The sequence below is a fragment of the Pongo abelii genome, chromosome 3, assembly GCF_028885655.2.
Source record: "Pongo abelii isolate AG06213 chromosome 3, NHGRI_mPonAbe1-v2.0_pri, whole genome shotgun sequence".
Classification (NCBI taxonomy): Eukaryota; Metazoa; Chordata; class Mammalia; order Primates; family Hominidae; genus Pongo; species Pongo abelii.
In genome coordinates this window covers 131,832,550-131,854,993 of record NC_071988.2, presented here as the reverse complement: position 1 = coordinate 131,854,993, position 22,444 = coordinate 131,832,550, and the positions used below count along the sequence as shown (strand labels likewise).

At 37.2% G+C, this 22,444-nt stretch overlaps 1 protein-coding gene across 5 annotated transcripts in view; it reads left to right on the top strand.

Annotated features, from left to right (window-relative positions):
* The window catches only part of ELOVL6 (ELOVL fatty acid elongase 6), a 150,156-nt gene that overhangs the window by 87,336 nt on the left and 40,376 nt on the right, over positions 1-22,444 (top strand). For 4 of the 5 annotated variants that reach the window (XM_054554320.2, XM_024246283.3, XM_009240260.4 and 1 more), the window contains one exon: positions 6,741-6,872. The exons of the other annotated variant lie outside the window; for it this stretch is intronic. In XM_054554320.2, the coding sequence (XP_054410295.1) occupies positions 6,741-6,872 (132 nt within the window). The remainder of the gene's footprint in view (positions 1-6,740; positions 6,873-22,444) is intronic. 5 annotated transcript variants of the gene reach the window in all.

Here is a 22,444-nt window from a genome sequence, read left to right as displayed (position 1 = left end):
AAATAATGCTGTGATTAGCCTAGCAGTTTGCTATCTTTTACTATGAACAGGAGAATATTCATTCCTAAAGGTGATCCCATCTGATGATCCCTGTGAAGAGCCGCAGTTCACACACACACTTCAGTGCATTGATCGAGAGATGGAATTCAACTTTTGCCACATCTGCCCTCTGGGATAGAAATAATGCATACCAAGTCTCTCTGTGAACATCTTTTTAAATTCTGTCTTCCTTCCCAGTTCAAAGACTTTCAGTGCCCTTCATGACTTCATCCAGCAGTTCTCTATCCATTTTTCTGAGGGCAAAAGTTATTACTTCCCCATCTCTCACCCATGGGACATGATGGGGTATGTGTGATTTAGTCTATTGTTTATTTAAGAAGAAAAAGAAGAAAGGAAAATTAAGCCATACATTTCAGTCCTGTACTTTACTTTAATTAGTAGTAACAAATTACTGGGCACATGCCTCACAACTTACTGCAAACTTGAGGTGCAGATACAGCCCGAACTCTGCTGCAGTTTTCAGAACGTCATACAACCCAACTTTAGCCTGCATCTCCAAACAGGCTTTCTACCATACCCAAACCACAGCATCTGGTATGACAGACTCCCGGTTTAGCTCACACCTAACTCCATTGCCTATTGCTACTTGCCCTTTGCCCATCCATCCAAAACCTTCAGGGTCCACTCTTAAATCTTCCACAGCATTTTCTCATGACAATAATCTCCTTCCTTAGCTCTTTATAAAACATTATCTGTAACACACATTTGCTACTGACCCCCTATATAACCATGTGTTATCGTGTAAATTTTTCTGTCTTTCTAGCTAGATTAGCAGAGGCAGAATTTACTCTCACATAAGGATCCTTTTTTCATTCAATGTCATACTAACCATACTGCAAAGGAATACAATAAGTTTATTAAATTTCTTGGCCATGGCTTAAACCTAACAGAAGAAAAAAAAAACTAAAATGTTTATTGAATTTTGAATGGATGGGTAGATGTCAACATTTTCATCAGCTACCGGAAAAAAAAAAAAGGAATTCTAAGGAAACAAAGGGAATTGATAACCTGCCAATTTAAGTATTAAAGAGTTTTTTAAGATGTGGTTTTTTTGTTTTAACATTTTGAGAGTATTTTCTCCCCCAAAATCTTATGTCCAGTTGTAATAAAAAAACAGAATGCACCAAGATTTTTTAAAAGGTGACAAGGGAGGAAAAAGATAAGTTTACAGATGTATACAAGGAATTTCTATGTCCAATCTGCTTCTAAGAGGGGTATACTTTCCTGGAAAGGGATGTGTAGCCATGTTACTGAATTTCATGGACTAAATGTAACTCTACTTTGATTATGGCCTACTTCAACGATAGAAAAACTAAAAACTAGTTCTCGCACCTTTTTTTAAAAAATAGATGAGGAGAACCTGTGATCTCTAAGTTAGTATCTGGAGGGGGAAGCAAAAAGATAAAGTGCTTACAACTCAAAGAAGCTTGGAAATCACACCTTATTTGGTGTCCTTGGTCATACACAACAGATTGGAATAAGAATAAGGAATGTTTATCTTAGTTACGGCTTTGTCTTGCAATTGTGAAGCCACTTTTCATTTGTATCAATTACGGGCATATTTTCATGATTATTCACAAAATTGTTTGTCAGAATTTCTGGGCATATAGTTAATTTACTTATGAATAAAACCTCCTGGCCAGGTGTGGTGGATTACATCTGTAATCCCAGCACTTTGGGAGGCTGAGGCAGGAGGATTGCTTCAGTCCGGGAGTTGGGGACCAGTCTGGCCGACATACTGGGATCCCATCTCTGCAAAAAAGTTAAAAGAATTAGGCGCACCTGTAGTGCCAGCTACCCAGGAGGCTGAAGTGGGAAAATCGCTTGAGCCCAGGAGGCTGAGGCTGCAGTGAGCCATGATCACACCACTACACTCCAGCCTAGATGACAGAATGAGACCTTGGCTCAAAAAAAAAAAATCTGCGGAAAAATTTCCATTATTTTTAACGTAAAAAAAATGCCTATATGAAGTCTTGCAGAATCCTTAAGAATGTGACAGAATTAAGCCCTGGATAGGACTTCAAGAAACCTCAGGATCCCTCTCAAGAAAATCTTATTTTCTTATCAAATTATAACCACCATAGACATACATTAAATGTCATATTGGCAAAAAGTAGTGTTATTTCCTCTAGCCTCTGGGTCCCTACTTTATTTGTATCACTAAAATCACTTTCAGAACCATAAGTTGTTTCCTGACTTGAGTCAGCAACCGAACTACAAGAGGACTCTTAAAAGAGGAGGGGGTTGCACCAGTTGGCATTCTGTCTCAGCGTCAGATTCTTCACCTCAGAACATGAAAACTTTCTCTGTACTAGGTAGATAGGTATCAGCTGAACTGGGCGGTGCTCTTTTCTTTTTTTCCCCTCACTGCTTTTTCCTTTCCCATCTCCTTGTACCTCACATGTGTACAGTAGCCATAATGAAGGCCATGTAGATACGACATGAAAGAGCCAGGAGGGAGCTCAGGCCAGCTTCCCAAGCTGTTCGTTAGCAATTATCCTATGTTGAAATACTACCCACATAAACATTTCTTCATTAGCAAATAAACTAGTTTGACTCTTGGGGTATAGAAATCTTGATGTGAATGCTAAGGAGACTCAAGCTAAGCACTGGTTTCAGTGAAATCCCACGAGTTTAAAAAAACATGTATTTCAATTTATGCATGCTTTTTCAGAAATGTTAATGGGAAGAGCAAGAAATACGAATTGTGAGAACTTGCTCAGCTACTCTGATAAGAATCAAAAAAGCATGTCCTAGGAATGTTTTGGAACAAGATAGTAAGATAGAGAAATTCAGATTTCTAAGGATAGATCCACTATTCATTTTTATTAATTATGGAATAATTTCCATTGTTCATCTTGATGACAGAAATAGAAGGGTAAAAAGGATAAATATAAGCTTGACAGAATTAAAGCACATCAGTGTTTCATTTGGGTTGTCTTTGTTTGGTTGGTCACCTGGTAATCATAACTCCTGAATCACCACGCTGAAAAGTACTTATTAAGTACCTATATAATTACGGGTTGTGCTATATGATGCACATTTAAAATTAAAGAAGAAGAGTCCATGCTATCTCAAAATGACTGATTATCTGATAATAAAACAGTATAGTGTTACCATTATACCCAAGTATGGAAGCCTGCCAGTATATGAAGTATTACCACTGAATCATTAGGAAAGCAATCTATCCACATTAAAAACTAAGTGGGCTAGTGGCAAACCATTATTCATCTTGAATATAATTGAACTTTACCAGAGAGATGCCAGAAAGGAAAGGCAATTTTAATTCATTTAAATTGTCCTGTTCATTAAAGAAAATCTTACCTTCTTCTAAGCAATATGGAAAACTAATAGTACATTCAACCATAAATGACAACTCAGTTAAAGAGGTAATTGTTAATGCTTAGGCAACTCCCACTTATAGCAGATGCTTAGGTTTAATTCTAAACTAACCCCAAGGATTTGAATTTCACTACAGTAAAAGATTTCTGTGCATGCAATGAAAAACTTACTTTGATCACAGCACTCAAACCGATTCCCATTAACTACATGTGACCCTGATATAGCTTATACAATTATTTTGTGTTTACCTACCTGCTTGACCACAGCCATGACAATGTTGAATAGCCTTGACCAGTGTAGCATGCAGCTGTGTGACTGTGAGTGACTATTATCATCAGGTTCCCTATTCTCTTTTCTGTCGAAGGAGGAAATTGGGCTCCACCTCTAACGTTTCTTGCTTGCAATTATCAAGTTCTATGATTCTGTACTGACTGACTTCGTTGCCTTAGCTGTTGAATTGCTTTGTAAAGAGAGCTCTTGTGGAAAAGTGAATGGCCCTTGCTGGGAAGTGAGCAGTGCAGTAGGATTAATTCTTATTTTAGAAGTTAGGAAATTGGAGAAAAAATATATAGGGAAGATTTTTTATTCTTTTCTTTGTTCTCGAGGCATTACTTTTCCCTTTATGGCTAGAATGATAGGATTGTATGAAGACATTCATTTAACTTGGTTTATGATTGCAAGTAATACAGTTAATACAACCATAATCAGAATCTCAATTATGTTGAATGGGTAAGATAAATAATGATAATTTTAAGGAAATGTCTTCAGTGGTGTATATATATAATTAATTTCTGTTCTCAAAGAAGCAAAGGGTTTGGATGAAAGTTTCCCAGCTCAGAAAATATGACAGTAGAAACATGAAGATGGGAAATTCTTCTTCATTTTTCACAGTTACACAATGTTCTACACATTATGCAATGATTATGTAATTCAACAGGAGAGCTTAAGGAATTTTTACAGCTTATAAGATAACACATCAAGTACCCCTTTTTCTTCTGAAAGTTTACCACAAGAACAGGAAAATCTAGGGCTACTTTACCTCTAAGCCTGTTTATCTATGCAATAAAGATAATACTTTACCTGCACCATAAGGATTAAATGGTAAAGCTTTTTGGCATTATGTCTACCCATAGGAATCACTCTATAAATCATAATGTGATTATTGTCACTTATTACCTTTGTAAATTAGAAAAAAAGTATATACTTTTTCAGATTACTATCACCTACATTAACTTGGTAGAACTTTATTTTTCTTTAGTCTTTGCTTATATGTGCATAAACAGAAACAGTGATTGTGACTCTTAAGTAATTTAATTCCATGCCCTTGTAATTTCCAGAGGAGAAATAAAGCAATATATAATTTATGGCCAAAAGTACTTTCTTCTGAAATGTCCAATAGTTAAAGTTTCCACAAAATTGTTTCATTGAAGTATAGAAATAATCAATGTCTTTCTGGGGGAAGAAAATGTATCATAATATTTTTCTGAATATTTGACTCTTTAGTTATTAATGTATTACAGGGAAAGTACAACTTTCTGTTAGTGTTTGCTGCCTGTTTACCGTACACAGATGCCTAATTATTTTCCCCATCAGAAAATTTGATAGGGCAAGACCATGTTCATTCAACAGATATTTATTAAGCACCTACTGTGTTCCAGGTCTTGTGGGCCCAAGAGAAGAGTCTGTAAACCTCAGTGAAAGTGATTTATTCAACATTTACTTATAGGTTGATTTCTGGAATCATTGCTTTATTTGGTGGTATCCACTAAGTAGGTCACTTGCATTCATTTACATAGGAATGCTGCTTGTGTAAATAGCAAGGTCCCTTATGAGTCAGCATTACATGTCAGCATGAGGGGAGAAAACATGAAGCATTTTACAAATAATACTCTTTACGTGAAAACATTTTGTTTTTGATATTATGTTTTGTAACTTATTTCTCAACCCTTTCCTTATTGATCTAATTGAATAGGGAAGACCCATTTTAAGAGAAACATTGCTTTCTCAGGAAACATGTTCAACTGTTTATTTATAAGGTTTCTATTGCTTTCAGTCGAATCATAGTTATATTATAGAAGTTTGTGGATTTTTGCTTTTGAATTTATCTTTTGGCATTATCAGTACTGTTGTCAGAGGCATTTGTACCAGAGTGATTTTATCTTGAAAAGGGGCTAAGTAGAATGAGGCTGAGACCTACTGGGCTGCATTCCCAGGAGGTAAGGAATTCTTAGTCACAGATGACATAGGAGGTTGGCACAAGATACGGGTCACAAAGACCCTGCTGATAAAACAGGATACGGTTAAGAAGCTGGCCAAAACCCACCCAAACCAAGATGGTAACAAAAGTGACCTCTGATCATCCTCACTGCTTATTATATGCTAATTATAATGCATTAGCATGCTAAAAGACACTCCCACCAACACCATGACAGTTCACAAATGCCATGGTACAGTATACAGTCTAAAAAGGGAAGGAACCCTCAGTTCTGTTCCTGGGGAAATCCCCGCCCCTTTCCCTGGAACACTCATGAATAATCCACCCCTTGTTTAGCATGTAATTTAAAAACCCATAAAAATAGCCAGCCAGCAGTCCTCAGGGCTGCTTATGGAGTAACCATTCTTTTATTCTTTTGCCTTTTGAGATGGAGTCTCAAAAATCGCAGCTCATTGCAACCTCTGCCTTCTGGTTTCAAGCAATTCTCCTGCCTCAGCCTCCCGAGTAGCTAAGATTACAGGTGCCCACCACCATGCCTGGCTAAATTTTGTGTTTTTAATAGAGAGGAAGTTTTACCATGTTGGCCAGTCTGGTCTCAAACTCCTGGCCTGAAGTGATCCACCCACCTCGGCCTCCCAAAATGCTGGGATAACAGGCGTGAGCCACTACACCCACCCAAGATAAAATTTTAAATGGCTATCTTGTTCCAAGACACAACCTTGTCACCAAATAGTTCCAATAAAAACACTTCTTTTTAAAATTCATGTATGTATCTAAATTGGCTCAACAAACCCTAAAAAATAAAATTATTTCTCTCAGTGAAAAGGCTACTTTTTGTACTTCAATGCTATGTTGTTGAAATTTCAGTCCTAGAGCCTACAAAGGAAATATATCTATCCTGACATGATACTTAATATGTTGGTTAAACCACTGGAAGACCTGATTTGTCAAGGGAGATTTCAACAGAACACCAGTTTGCCATGTGGACTAGACTCCCTCTTCAGTGAAGCAGGAATATTCTCAAGAATATTTTTTCAGTTCTTACAAAGAGGAGAACTGGTACAAAATTTGGTGTTTCCTAATGACTAAAAATATCTTAAAGATTTTGTTTGCTTGTTTGCAGGAAGAAATCTTTCCTGTTTTCTGCTCTGTATGCTGCCTTTATATTCGGTGGTCGGCACCTAATGAATAAACGAGCAAAGTTTGAACTGAGGAAGCCATTAGTGCTCTGGTCTCTGACCCTTGCAGTATTCAGGTAGGTTTTTTTCGTTTTTCTAATAAAATGTATCCTTTTTATCACTTGCTGAAAGAATGCAATTATTGAGCATTTGATTTTAAATCTGATATTTTTGATTATTGAATATGATGAGGACATAAAATAAAGTCATGTTCAGAAAGAAAGCCTTCACTGCAACCATTTGCCATGATGTATCCAACCTTATATATTTTGAGAGGTGTCAGGCCATCTCTTGTCCTGTCCAAATTGGCCATGCAGTAATCTGATTGATCTGTTAGGATGAGAAGCAGTACAGCAATTCATTATTGTTACTGGCTAAATATAGATGAAAGGTTAAATGAGAAGGCACACAAGTAACCTGTTGAAGTCTATTGGAGAACAGGGTTCAAATACCCTGGGTGTGCTGTTGCTAACACTTAATTAAAAGATGACACTTAGACATAGACCAGACACTGGACATCTGTGTCAGTATTGCTAGACCAGAGAATGCTTTTACTCTGCATCTTCAAAAGCACCCTCCACCCGCATTCCCCGAACTGACTTGCAGGCATGTATTTATTTATGTAGCCAGCTCTGGCTTTGTAAATGTGAAAGAACTCAACACAGAGACTGTCAGGACAAGGCCTCTTCTCTCCAGGGCATCTGTCAGCCGGTGTGCAGACTCATTCCTCCAGAAGCTTTCAGGAGCATTTCCAGTCTTGTATTATTTTGTGATCTAGGCAATCACAAGACTAATTAGCACCCAGCTGGTGTCCAAGCAAGTGCCAGGATTTACCTAGAGTGCTAACAAAGGCACCTGTTCTATTTGTGTTTTGCTTGTCAAAACCAGCAAGTTTATAACTAGGCTTGGGGAGGAACGGGAGAGGAGTAAATGTAGATATACTATGAAACGCAAAACGATTCATTTTCATATTTATAAATATTCATTTGTATTTTTTCATATATTAACTGTTCTACTTCTAAGCAGAAATGGTTGTTATCACTAAAGCTTCATTAGTCACTTAAAGCTTATTAAAAATGACTGAGCAGGAAGAGTATTTCCATTAAACTCTTATGATCTGTGTTTTTCCATAATGTTGGATCCCTCCATCTAAAACACCCACTTACTCACCACTACTGAATATACTTTTTATTTCAGTGCAATTTGTAAGGCCCTAGGTTTGAAGTACTCATGATTTGGATCTGTCACTAAAATCTCCTTCCAGTTCAATCTGTATCAGGTCATGATTCTCTATAATACAAAGAAGCCTTTTCATTTTTATTTACATTTAAGGTTGACAGAGTATGCCTCACCTAAAGTATTTTGATATTTGTGGGGAATTTATCTCTATCCTAATGAAGCCTTTCACCATTTTACTGATTTTTCAATATTCCCTGCACCTTTATCTTTTGTTATTTTAAATTTTAACACTTGTAAGCAGAGAAAAAAAGTACAATGACTCCCCTGCACCCCCTACCTTGGTTAAACAATTGTCAACACTTGGCTGATTTTACTTCGTTTAATCTTGCTCACCTTCTCATCCCCAAATTATTTGGAACTATTAATAATAGAGGCTGAAATAATTCTTATTGAAATCATACCATGGCTAAAGGTTAAGTACTCTTTAAAAACAAACAGTATATTATGATCTCACTTAAATTAATAATTTGTTCTCATTAAATTTCAAATTTCTTCAGTTGGCTCATAAATGATTCCTGTTTTACAGTTGAAGAACCTAAATCAAAATGAGATCTTTACATTTCCATTAACTGATATCTTTTGGCTTATAGATTTCCTCTTCTTCCTTATGATTCATCCTTTGAAGAAACCAGATAGTTTACCCCATAGAGTTTCCTCTGGCCTGGATTTTGCTTGATTGCATTTTTCTGTACCTTCTATTTCTTATAAGTTGTAGTTAGATCTAGAAGGTTTATTACATCCAGGTGTAATATTTGAAGAGGCTTTCTATAAGAAGAAACTTGCCTTTATCTTCTATTCGATTATCTTGAAGTATATACAGTTATTATATCAAAGATCAGGATAAACGCTTGATTCTTTGTCTATATTCATCAGGTTTTTTTTTTTTTTAAGTTAGCTAGCGTGTAAACAGTAAGATTTGTTTTCTTAAGAATCATTATAAACTTATGGATATGTACTTTTTTTATATGCCAGTGATTTTGAGATATGATTTTGATGTGTTTTAAGGCCATTGCTATTCCATTTGATGGTGATAGTTTGATTTTTTTTTTCTTTAATTACAAGATACCAGGCCAGGCATGTTGTATATTTCTTGTCCAGAACTGGAATCAGCCATTTCTCCAAAGAGCCTGTATTAGTTCGTTTTCGTGCTGCTGATAAAAGACATACCTGAAACTGGGAAGAAAAAGAGTTTTAATTGGACTTACAGTTCCACATGGTTGGGGAACCTCAGAATCACGGCGGGAGGCATAAGACACTTCTTACATGGTAGAGGCAAGAGAAAAATGAGGAAGAAGCAAAAGTGGAAACCCCTGATAAACCCATCAGATCTCATTAGACTTATTCACTATCATGAGAATAGCACAGGAAAGACCAGCCCCTATGATTCAATTACTCCCTACCCGTCCCCCGTCCCTCCCACAACACGTGGGAATTCTGAGAGATACAATTCAAGTTGAGATTTTGGTGGGGACCCAGCTGAACCGTATCAGAGCCCTAATTCCTATGGTGGAGAGGAGATAATATTTAGAAACCACTGTCTGGGTACTAACGGTGGTTGTTGGTGCTAAATTCATTCTTATATTTAAGTCTTTAAAGAAGCCAGAAGTGGAAATTTAGTTATTGAGGTAGAATATACATATATAATCTATCATCTTTACTTTTTTTTTTTTTTTTTGGAGACAAGATTTCACTCTGTCACCCAGGCTGGAATGCAGTGGCACAATCACAGCTCCCTACAGCCTCAACCTCTCCAGCCTCAAGTGATCCTCCTACCTTAGCCTCCCATGTAGCTGGGACTATGGGCATGTACCACCACGGCCGGCTAGTTTCTATATTTTTTTTGGTAGAGATGGAGTTTCACTATGTTGTCCTAGCTGGTCACAAACAATCTTTACCATTCTTATGACTTAACTTTTATTTCTCCTTCCTCTCGGGTCAAAAATCCAAGTTCCCAGTGTTGGCCAGTAACTCCCCATTTACTTTATCCTGCAATGCACATGCAGAAGTAAGTGGTGATACTTTATCTTTTTTAGACTGACAAATTATTGTGTTCTCTTTCATTCAGTAACTCCCCATTTACTTTATCCTGCAATGCACATGCAGAAGTAAGTGGTGATACTTTATCTTTTTTAGACTGACAAATTATTGTGTTCTCTTTCATTTAATGAATTCTGTTAGTTATTTTACTTTCTTCAGAGCCACGTTTTGTATAAAATTTAAAAATCCAGAACTATATAGAAAAATCCAAGCATCTGCAGTCTGAGGTTTTAAAAAATAGATCTTAATTTTTTTAAGCCAGAATTTGGGAAACATTGATAATGGAATGCTATGCTTCATTGTTTGGAAGAACATATTGAGATTTCTCTATGCTTAAAAAATGCTAGTCAACAAGGCATGGAAGTAAAAAGGCTAACTACACAATGATACTTTTAATATAAAAATATTTATAGAGATACTAGAAGAAAATAAACTCAATTTTTTACTTTTTTGGGGGGAAAAGCAGAGAAGATGTCTTATTTATTAAATTCCTATGATTTATTAGAAAATAAGACCAGCCTGGGCAACATGACAAAACCCCATCTCTACAAAAAGTACAAAAATTAGCCAGGCATGGTGTCACGCACCTGTAGTCCCAGCTACCTGGGAGGCTGAAGTGGGAGGGTCACCTGAGCCAGGGGAGGCTGAGGCTGCATTGAGCCATTATAGCACCACTGCACTCAAACCTGGGTAGCAGAGTGAGACCCTGTCTCAAAAAATAAATGAACGAATGAATAAATGGATAAATAAAAAAATTCAGCATTTGTACAGGTTGGTTGTTGTGGACTGGCAATTTAGAAGAAAACAATTTGTGATGTGTTATTCAGAACAAATGAACCAAATACAATAATGTGGACAACTCTAAATTTTGCATATTGGCCATTTATTATTGTGTTTTTCTGCATGTAACACATTTCCTAAAATATACGTACACACATTCATATCTAATCTCCTACACAATTCTGTAGAATTTCAAGTGAGTAGTTGCTTTTTTTTTGAAATCCAAATAGTTCATGAATGACGTTGATATAAGACATTCATCAAAAATATGCTCTTCTGGCCAGGCGTGGTGGCTCACACCTGTAATCCCACCACTTTGGAAGGCTGAGGTGGGCAGATCACCTGAGGTCAGGAGTCCAAGACTAGCCTGGCCAATGTGGTGAAACTCTGTCTCTACTAAAAATACAAAAAGTAGCCAGGCATGGTGGCACATGCCTGTAATCCCAGCTACTCGGAAGGCTGAGGCAGCAGAATCATTTGAACCCTGGAGGTGGAGGTTGCAGTGAGCTGAGATTGTGCCACTGCACTCCAGCCTGGACGACAGAACAAGACTGTCTCAAAAACAAACAAACAAAAAACTGCTTTTCACAAACACTTGTTTTAATGAGTATTAAGAAATTTTCTATTTTGGTCATAAATGAAAACTTAATTATTATCAAGGATATGTTTTTGTAGAAAGTTTTGAGTGGCTGTTACACTATAATTCATGCATTTTCAACTATTGTCTAATGATAAAAATATAGAAATTCCTTGCTTAGGAGATAGTTCTTCTATTAGATGGTCTACAATGAGGTGATGGCCCAAGGGCCTATCGCCCACTCCATCTCCCCGTCCTTTACCACTGTAGCGTAAACAATTTAGAAAATGAAGGAAAGAGAAAGAACCAAACATTTCAGAAGAAGTAAATTTTTCTTTTGGAAAATCACCAAAAAGAGGAATTTTTGTGTATTTCACTGCTTAGGAATAATTTCTTTTCCCTCAAGTCCTCAAGTTTGCCTGTTAGCTCTTAACAATAGCCAGGGACCCAGTTATGCTTAATTTCCAGATGCCATACACTGTTCACTCATGAACTGAGACAGCATTATGGGAATTAAATCATATCTGCAGCATACTTAAAAAAAACAAACAAAAGAAACCTCTTTCAAACCAGTCTATTTCAAAAAGTGATGGGGTTTTAATATTGTTTGCAAGAATTGCCTGCAGTTTTTCTCTTTATTTTTGGGGGTTGACTGAAGCAGCCTTCTTGGAGACGGGAGTCTTCATTCAGGTGGTAATTTATTGAAACCTATCATAAGCTTTGCTAGAGTAAATAAAATACGGCCAGCTGAGTTTTCCTTAGGCCTGTAATGGATCATTTCATTTGAGGTAAAGGCCTCAAATGGATCTTCATTTGAGGAAGATTTCTCTGGGTTTCCCTGAAAATCTCTCCCCACGATTCCTCCAGGCTCCCTTTTTCAGAACAAAAGCACCAGGTTCTGGTGCCAATTAATCTTTATAAATATGGCCAGGATGATGGCACAGTGACCAACTTCCACCTACATCCCACCTAACCCAAGGACAGGCATTTCTGTATTTGATAAGGTAATTTTATGTGGCATTTATCCATGGGTGTTTGAACATTTCCTTAGGGTAAATGCTGAGAACAATTCTGGTTATGTGAATCAGTAAGACTTTTAGATGAGATTGCTCCTGGTGGCAAAGAAGTTAGATTTGGCTAAGTTATCCAACTTTGATATGGCAACAGAGCATCAGATACTTCAAGGTGCCTATCCCTGTTTTTCGCAGACACTCCTGAGTCATTCAATCATGTTGCTATGACATGTCATCTGGGTTACTACAGTTGATTTGAAAAAGTTCTCCATCCTTCTAGATTGGGTCCAGGTGTGTGTGCTTCTGATTCAAGGAGCCTCTACCAGTTACCTGTCTGGCAGTGTTTTCTTTTCATCAGCAGCAGGAGTTCCAAGAAGCCATCTTTGAGGTTCTTGACCTAACACAGATCAAAGCAGGATGTCTAGTCAGGGTACATTATGAAAAGATAATTTGGTGTTAAAAATTTATACGTGCAAATATCACACTTGCTTCACCTTTGCTTACTCCTTTTCCTGGTGATTACTCTGGCCTCAATTGTTTTTGCTTGATTTGCACAAATCCAGATGTTCTACACTTTATAGTTTGACTTCTTGCCTATTAACCACCAGTTTTTCCTGTTGAACCTCATTGTAATTTCCTGGCTATATTTTCATTTTGTTATTAAATTTCATCTCTGGCTTAAGTATGAAATATATTCAAGATTAGTAGAAAATAATTCTCTTTTTTTCTTTTGTGGGATTCTTATGAACAAAGTGCTTAAATATAGCACAGGAAACTTTCAGAAAAGTCTGTTTAACAGTGCAAGCAGTAGATGAATGGTATTTAATCAAATCATTCGAGATCTATTTCCCACTGATTTCATAAACAAATTTAGTATTTAATATCTGAAGAATTATTGGCAATTACCTTATTTCTAAAGCCAACAAGTATATAATAAAACTAACTGAAGCTGTTGAAGTGAAAAAAACATGACAGTTCTTAACCCATATGGAAGGAATGAGGACATGAATGACCTATAAAATGATGGTACAATGAAAATGACAAATTTTAGAACAATGAAATCAGTTTGTACATAAGACCGTCATGTCTTAGTTTTTTTTCTATGGTTGCCAAAAGTAGCCCATCTTAATCCACAAAAACAATGATGATGACAATGATTGTACTGATACTATTTATATAAAATAAATGGATCCATAAGCTTTAAGTGTCATAGGACAAAAGCTCCTACTTTATGAAAAACACATTATAAATGTCAGATTTTTTAATGTAACACCAAAAGGGCAAAAGTAACAAGCAAAATTGGAAAGCATAATGCTGAGTAATAAAAAAGCAAGCTGGGAAATAATCCTGGAAGTGTAAAACCATTTATGAAAATTTAAAAAACTCGTTAATTAATACTACATTTATGAATATATATGTAGTAAAAGTATTAAAATATGCACGAAAACCTCAGGATAGTAATTATCTCTGTTTAGGGGAAGGGAAGGAGAGAAATAGGACCAGAGAGAGTCCAAAGGGGGCTTCAATTCCTTTGTAACATTTCATTACATGTAGTAACATGTTACAACATGTTATTACAAAAAGGTCAAACCAGGGAAAAATAGCTTTGATAAAAAGTATGGCTATAAAAAAGCAAAGTTGAATGCAATTAATGACATTTGGTTTGTTAAAAGAAAGAGCAACAATTGTAGCCATATTATAAGATTCAGGTCATACTGGTGGTGCATAAGTAAAGCAAGTTTATATCAAAACACAAATGTTGTACTTTATTGGTCCTCATTCTCTACCTATCCCACCCAATAATGATCCGTTTGTAGTTAGAATGAAGAATAGGTTTTGTTTTCCCCTTTCTTCTGACGGTATCCGTCAGTTAAGTGTGTATATTTTGCTGGAAGGATGATTTGGGAGACTTTTCTTTTCTGTCCGTGTTCAACTCTTGAAGACTCTATCATGGTTAATGTTTCTAACTTGTAGACAGATATGATGTAGGTCAGATATTATGCATTAAATTATTTGTTTTATCAAAACCTGTTTTTGTTTTTTATTTAGCCTACTCGAAAATGTAAAATGTCACATTTTCTATACCAATACTTTGTAACTCCCTTAGCCTCCTATTTTTGTGTCATTTTATCAAAGAACCATAGAAATTGCTGATTCCAATGCCTTGCTTCTAATGCCATATTTGTAAATTACAGCTTCTCCTATTTTTTAAAAAGTAAAATTAATGGATATATAGGAAATCCTTTTTTTTTTCTGAAGTCAGAGTATGTAATAGTTTTCTTTGGAGAATCAGATTTTTCTTAAAACTAAATTGCTGGAGTAATTATGTTTTATAATAAACATAATAATATAATAATTTATTGAGACATAAAATAACTGACACTAGGAATAACACACACCTAGATAACATCTCCAGCACACTGATTGTTTGAAAGGTCAGGTCACAAACTGACACCAAAACATATTTTGTTTCCCTCTGCACCAAGAGAAAAGTGAAGCACCCACACTGTATTATTATTTAAAAGCCCAACAAATGTTCAAGGCAAAAATCTTAATAAATAGTAAAGTTAAAAAAGCCCATTGCCATAGGAAAAATAATCCTTCCGTTTACTTAGCACTGCCAGAGTTGGCTTCTTTCCTTGATGAAGGACACCCTGCTAACATTTTTACAACTGGAGATAACAATGTCTAGTCTGAAAGGTAGTGGGGTAGTGGATTTCTTAAGCTTTTTTTTTTTGGAGACGGAGTCTCACTCTGTCACCCAGGCTGAAGTACAGTGGCACGATCTTGGCTCACTGCAACCTCCGCCTCCCTGATTCAAGCAATTCTCTGCCTCAGCCTCCTGAGTAGCTGGGATTACAGGCACCCGCCACCATGCTTGGCTAATTTTTGTATTTTTAGTAGAGGCAGGGTTTCACCATCTTGGCCAGGCTGGTCTTGAACTCCTGACCTGGTGATCCATCTACCTCGGCCTTCTAAAGTACTGAGATTTCAGGGGTGAGCCACCGCGCCCAGCCATGTTAAGCATTTTGAGTTGTATTTGAATCCCTTTCAGTCTGAGAGCTGCAGGATACCCCTCCATTATCCTGTTCAGTTTTGTTATTAATACCAATTTTGTTGGTCTGTTAACCTATACACACATTCACATAATTGCCTAACGAATTGCAGCTATTTATTATATCAATATCAATTTTGTTATTCTGATGACCTATACATGCAGTAACATAACTACCTAACAAATTGCAGCTACAGGATAAAGAAAATTCTTTCTGTACCTGCACATGGTATATATACACACAAATCCCGTTACCCTTTATACACTCTTCTTCCTGCTCACCGGGAATTTTTTCTATCCCCCTGACATCAGAGACAGCTTAAGTAAAATACTGCTTCAACTGGGACCTGACATCAGAAATTCCAATGTCAACCCAGACTAGCTCGGATCCCCACCCACCCCCTTGAATAAAACCTCCATGCTTCATTAACCATGCCAGGAGCATCATGAATAGGTAATAGTGGAGTTATATGACATAAGCTACTTCATTAACATTCTTTTTGTTTTCTAGATGTCTAAAACTGCATCCTTTGCCAGAGCTCAGTCTTTCTAGTCTCACATCACAATAAAGTGACCCTAACTGAATTCTCGACCCCTTTTGAGAAACCACGAGCTATAATAAAAATAAGAAATTGGCAACTTTCTATCTTTTAAAAGTAAGATGGAATTTTTAACTGGGGTCCATGCAACTTGGTCTGCTCAGGACAGTCTTTAGTTTTATGCACATTGTCTCAGTGTAATTATTAATAGCTCCTTCTTCACTCCAAAAATGTCCCAATTTGGATGATAAATAAAACAGTTATTCTATTTATAACCCACTGAGAAATTGTGTTGGCTCAATAAAAAAGAAAAAGGAAGAACACCATGGATTATTTGACAACTTACTGCTAACAAATTCTTATTTTTAGGATTGACCTCTTGACTAAAACTTGCTCTGCCTGTGATATTTCCAAACGTTTGACACATCATCACTCAGATTTAAAATATCCAAACTGGTTCTCCTTTTGATATTCCTTTATTCATTGAAGTTTATCACAATTTTCCTAATGAACATCTTTAAGTCATTCAAAGTTATGTATGCAAATCTCCTTTACCCAGTCACCAAGTTGTATCAATTCTTGTCAGAATCTCTTAGGTAGCTGACTACACCTCTGTTTCCACCCTGGACCCTCCAATTATGGTCTTTGTCACTTCACATCTTCCGTTTTGCAACCACTAGTTGCTGTCCTTCAAATGTTTCCTCTACCCAAGGATATTCTACATAGCATATTGTTTCCACGTTTAAACCTTAATTAAAACTCTTTTGCTTATACATTAAAACCTCAATCTCGCCATAAAAATGTACAATCTTGCCTTGACTCACCTTTTACCACTGCCGTATGCAAACTTTTCTATCCAAGCCAACATGGTATATTGACTCTTTTCCTGCAAAACAGACACACCTTGTTCATTCCTAATTTCCTGCCTTTTTTTTTTTTAAAGACAGTTTCACCCTTTCACCCAGGCTGGAGTGCAGTGGTGCGATCTAGGCTTACTGCGACCTCTTTCTCCTGGGTTCAAGTGATTCTCATGCCTCAGCCTCCCAAGTAGCTGGGATCACAGACTCTAATTTTTGTATTTTTAGTGGAGACGGGGTTTTGCCATGTTGGCCAGGCTGATCTCGAACTGCTGACCTCAGGTGATCTGCCCACCTCAACCTCCCAAAGTTCTGGGATTACAGGTGTGAGCCACCGCACCCAGGCCTAATTTCATGTCTTTTTAACACGGTGCACTTATTATTTCTCCATTCTTCCTCTATTTGTTTTTCTTTAAATCTTAGTTATTGCTTAGACTTAACTTAAAATTCCTTCTCTATAATGGCTTATCTCATCATTTCAGCCCATATCTCAGCTCCACTGAACTTGCTGGTAGTTCATTTAACCAGACTATATATTGCCTTAACTGATGTACTTCTTGGTAGACTATGAATTTCTTGGGGCAAGAATTGTGTCTTGCTGTCCTTGGAACACCAAGTGCACACATAGTTGTTGAATTAATGAATACAAATCTCACACCTGCCAGTTTTGCAGTCATATGTGATTATCGTTTCCAGTCACTTCACTTTTTCACTCTGTATTTCTTGCATCAACCGCGCTAGACATGCCCTAGTCCAGTCTTCATTGCATTCCATCAGTCTTTACCTGTGAACATGCATACGTGCATCAAGAAGTCAAAGACTGATGTTATGTAGTGTCAGGAGCCTGCAATGGCCTACAAAGCCCTGCACAGCCTGGCCCTTGTTAGTTTTTGACCTCTTCTCTTCCCTCTCCTCAGCCACTCTTGCCTCCTTGCTGTTTCTCAAACATGGTCACAAGGTCTCTGCCTCAGGGCCCTTGTATTTACTCTTCCCTTGCCCAGAACACTCCTCACCCAGGTATTCTTTTTTAATTATATGTATGTATATATAATTATATATTATAATTACATATATTTTATATGTAATATATATTATGTTATATATTTTATATATATATATATTTTTTTAAGTAAAATAGAAACAGAGTCTCACTGTGTTGTCCAGGCTGGTCTGAAACTACTGGGCTCAAGGATCCTCCTGCCTCAGTCTCCCAAAGTGCTGGGATTACAGATGTGAGCCACTGCACCTGGCCCATCCAGATGTTTTTTTTTTGTTTGTTTGTTTGTTTTGAGATGGAGTTTAGCTCTATTGCCCAGGCTGGAGTGCAGTGCCGCAATCTTGGCTTGCTGCAGCCTCCGCCTCCTGGGTTCAAGCAATTCTCCTACCTCAGCCTCCCAAGTAGCTGGAACTACAGATGCACGCCACCATGCCTGGCTAATTTTGTATTTTTAGTAGAGATGGGCTTTTGCCATGTCAGCCAGGCTGGTCTCAAACTCCTGACCTCAGTGATCTGCCCGCCTCGGCTTCCCAAAGTGCTGGGATTACAGACATGAGCCACCATGCCAGCCCCACCCAGATATTCTAAAGGCTTGTTCCTCACCTCCTTTAGAATTTTGCTGACATTTGGCCTTGGTGAGACTTTCCCTAGCCTCCCTATCCAAAATCACAATATTCCCATCCATGCTTGTGATTGCCTTTTCTTATTTTTCCCTTTAACACCTGTCGTCTTCCAGCCCACTGTATGTATTGCTTCTGTGGTTCATTATCTGTCTCGTCCCACTGCACTCTATGTTCCATGAGGGCAGGGATTTTTGTCTGTCTGATTTCCTGCTGTGTCTCTGGTGCCTAAGTAGGTGCTTTTTAAAAAAGTAATAATGGAAATGAAGAGACTTACTAGCAACTGTCTACATTTATTTTCAAAGGCAGAAGTAGGAAAATTTTCCAGCTTTTCTCTTGAATTCAAGAACTACCTGGAGTTTCACTTATTTCCAAGAAAATAACAGTGAGTGATATGTGCAAATATGACAAAGAACTGCAAGTTTATTTATAGGCAAAGAGTGGCTTCTCATTCTCATATACTATAGTTGACTTGATAACCTTATATGACTTGAATTGCTTATGTACAATTAGAAAATCTGTCCAGTGGTCACTTTTTGATTAAGCAATTTTCCTTTCTAGTTATAAAAGATAGGATTCTCTGCATCAAAACTGAAAACCACAAAATTGCATACATACAAACTTTTTATCCCAGTTCTCACAGATATTTACTGTTAATATTTTGATGCCTCACAATTTAATGTTAAACTTGAGATTCTTTTATCATAATTTTAATTCTCTGTAATGCAGTTAAAAATTTGAGTGTGGACAAAAATATGACTTCTGTAATATCTTTGCATTACAGGTGCTATAACAACTTGAAACAGCTGACATGTAAGATTCTTTAAATCGTTTTACCAAAATGGGATAGTATTTAAATAGCTGGAATACCATAGCTCTTTTGAAACTTGGTTGAAAAATAACATGAGCATTCTAGAAGAGACTGCGTGTTAGTTTAGGATGTAATGTACTTAGATGTAAGTATAATAACACCTGCAGGCATTTGTTAAGGATTGTTTTGAATTAAGACATAGTTAGGGATTACAGTTTGTATAAACATCATGTTATCTCACAGATCCTCCACAGATCCTTGTTTGGCAGGGTTTGGGATATGTGCACGTGTGTGTGTATGTATGTGTACTACAAGATTTCGAACTAAAAATTGAATCCTTAAAAAATTCTTCAGACTTAAGGAATGAACTTTTAATGAAATTGCCTAATTGCATAATCTGGAATGCTTCGAATGATGCTGACATCCATAAATAAAATGCTGTAACCACACTTATAGATTAGCTGAAGGAAACATTAAAGAGAATAACATGGAAAAATACTAGACATTTCTTCTCTGGTCATTCTCATTAGTGAGCAGAGAATTAACTGAAACATTGCGAGATGAGTATTCCTTCCCCTGATAGTCCACGTGTCCTTAAAGTGTGGATGTGAGTGGAGGACTGTAGAGAAGAAGTGGTATTAGTGTTCATTAAAGAGAAATTGGTCACCCACCATATGGTTATATGCTGTTGTTAGAGCAATGAAAATCATTTTCCTACATGTAATGCTTTTCCCATATGAAACTTCTTACAGGCCTCTTTTGAGCTCGGCCTTGAAAGCATTGACAGTTCTTTCTTGAAAGCTGTCAATTTTTATTCTCCACATTTTAATCAAAGCTCTAATAGTAACTGTCATCTGTTTTTGATGATACTAGGGTATTGACAGGTGTCCCAGATCTGACTTGATTTTGCATATGACATAGGGAGCTCTTGTTTCTTCCTTGAAACCGGCAACTCTTGTTAGCCAGAGCTACTAGTAGATGGACTAATTTCACTGGTTGCTAACACTCCTTGAAACTCATTTCCTAGCGTGTGTTTCAAAAATTTATTAAGTGAGAATTGGTGCTGACTGTTTGATCCCTTCTTGTTATCACTTATAACTAAATTGTTATGCTGGCTGGAGGCTGTGCAAGCAATCCTCACTGTATTCATTGTTATCCTAGATCATTCTTACAGTTTCTAGAGCCCTGGGATTTAGAATCAAATCTATGTAATTAAAATGATTGATTGATCCAGGGCATAATACTTCATTCCTTGCACATTGCAATTTCCTAACAACTTAATAAAGCAACGATTTTCTTTTACTCCTTTCATTTGACTACTAACGGTACAATGGTAGACAAAAGGGTGGCTTTTTGTATTTTTTGTTCTGAGATGTGGATGAGCACCATTGACTTAGCAGTGGATATGCAGGGTGATTAATGTAGCTGGTATTTGTGTTAACCTGGAGCTGGAGCAGAAATTTTCAATGCAGTTTAATAGAATTGCTTATGAATTGAAGAAATTATGAATCATTAGTTACTCAGTGTTCTCTTTTGCAGGGGGCAGGGATGTGGTTTCTCTGAAGGGGTTTGGCTTTAAGTTGGAGTTTATACTAGCTTAATGCAGATAGGTAGACAAAAAGCAAAGCAGGAAAAAGAAACTAACTTTCCAAGACAAGGGCACAGAGCTCAGGAGACGATAGCAGAGAAGAAAATCTAATTTCTGCCTTTAAAAGGAATATAGTTAAAACTCTAGTACTTTTCCAGTCATGAACAGACAGCCTACCTCTAGAGATTTCAGTTTAACTCCTCAAACTGATTTTTGCCACCTTATACATGTTTACTGAGACCAAACCCATCTTCCATCAACCTTGGAGTGAAGGAATCACTCTGGAGTGTGTTCTAATCTAATTGACACCTCTAGAATAGGTGTGTAATTTTCTGTTCTCCTTAAGGACATGGATCCTTAAATTGATAGAGTAGAACTAGGTTAAAGTTTGAAGTCATTGAAAGTAAAGGCAAACAAACATCTTCTGCCTCATGTATTTCTTAAGTTGGCTATGTCTGTTTCTCTCCATTTGCCGAACCTGTGAATATTGTATTGATCCTCTTTCTACCATACCTTTATAATACCTTCTGTATTTCTTCCTGTGCATTCACACATAAGGTAAAATTACAAATAAAATTGAATCTGAATTTCTAAAGTATGAAAGTCAAACTCTTGGCCGGGAGTGGTGGCTCATGCCTGTAATCCTAGCACTTTGGGAGGCCGAGGCGGGTGGATCGCAAGGTCAGGAGATTGAGACCATCCTGGCCAACATGGTGAAACCCCATCTCTGCTAAAGATACAAAAATCAGCCGGGCATGGTGGTGCACACCTGTAATCCCAGCTACTTGGGAGGCTGAGGCAGGAGAATTGCTTGAACCCAGGAGGCGGAGGTTTCAGTGAGGTGAGATCATGCCACTGCACTCCAGCCTGGCGACAGAGCAAGACTCCGTCTCATTAAAAAAAAAAAAAAAAAAGAAAGTCAAACTTTCCTGTAAGTTCCTGGAAGGCCTACCTCCTGTGGCCCTAATGAGGAGGAGCCCTGTCACTCTTGTGTTCCTGCGTGCTGAGGTCCAGCACCAAGTGTGAGTCACATCTCAAGTCAGTCAATGACTGGATTTCTTTACATATACAATGCTATTGAGGATGGCATAAATTGCATCTTTTAAGGGTTATGGTTGACAAAAATATGAATAGAGGGTGCCTACTTTTATTTCTGTTTTAATATATACAAGGTTTACATGTAGATAAATGGTAAATGATTAGTTATCAATCTTGCTGCTCAAAAGGAACCCACAGAAAAAAAGTCACCCTTCTCCATACACAGTCTAAACACCCACCTCAACACAAGATTTAGCTGTTTTGTGAGGAATTAGTGAGAAAAAGATTTGAGAGAATTTCATCTTTCGGTATAATGCTAACACTAACAATAGACGTCATTCATTGGTGCCTGGCACTGTATTAAGCTCTTAATATACTGTCTTATCTAACTTTCAAGACTGCCTTGAGGTATGTACTTTATTCTCATTTTACAAATGAGAAAACCTAGGCTCAGAGAGGTTTAAGAAACCTCAGAATAGAATCCTGGGAATAAACCCT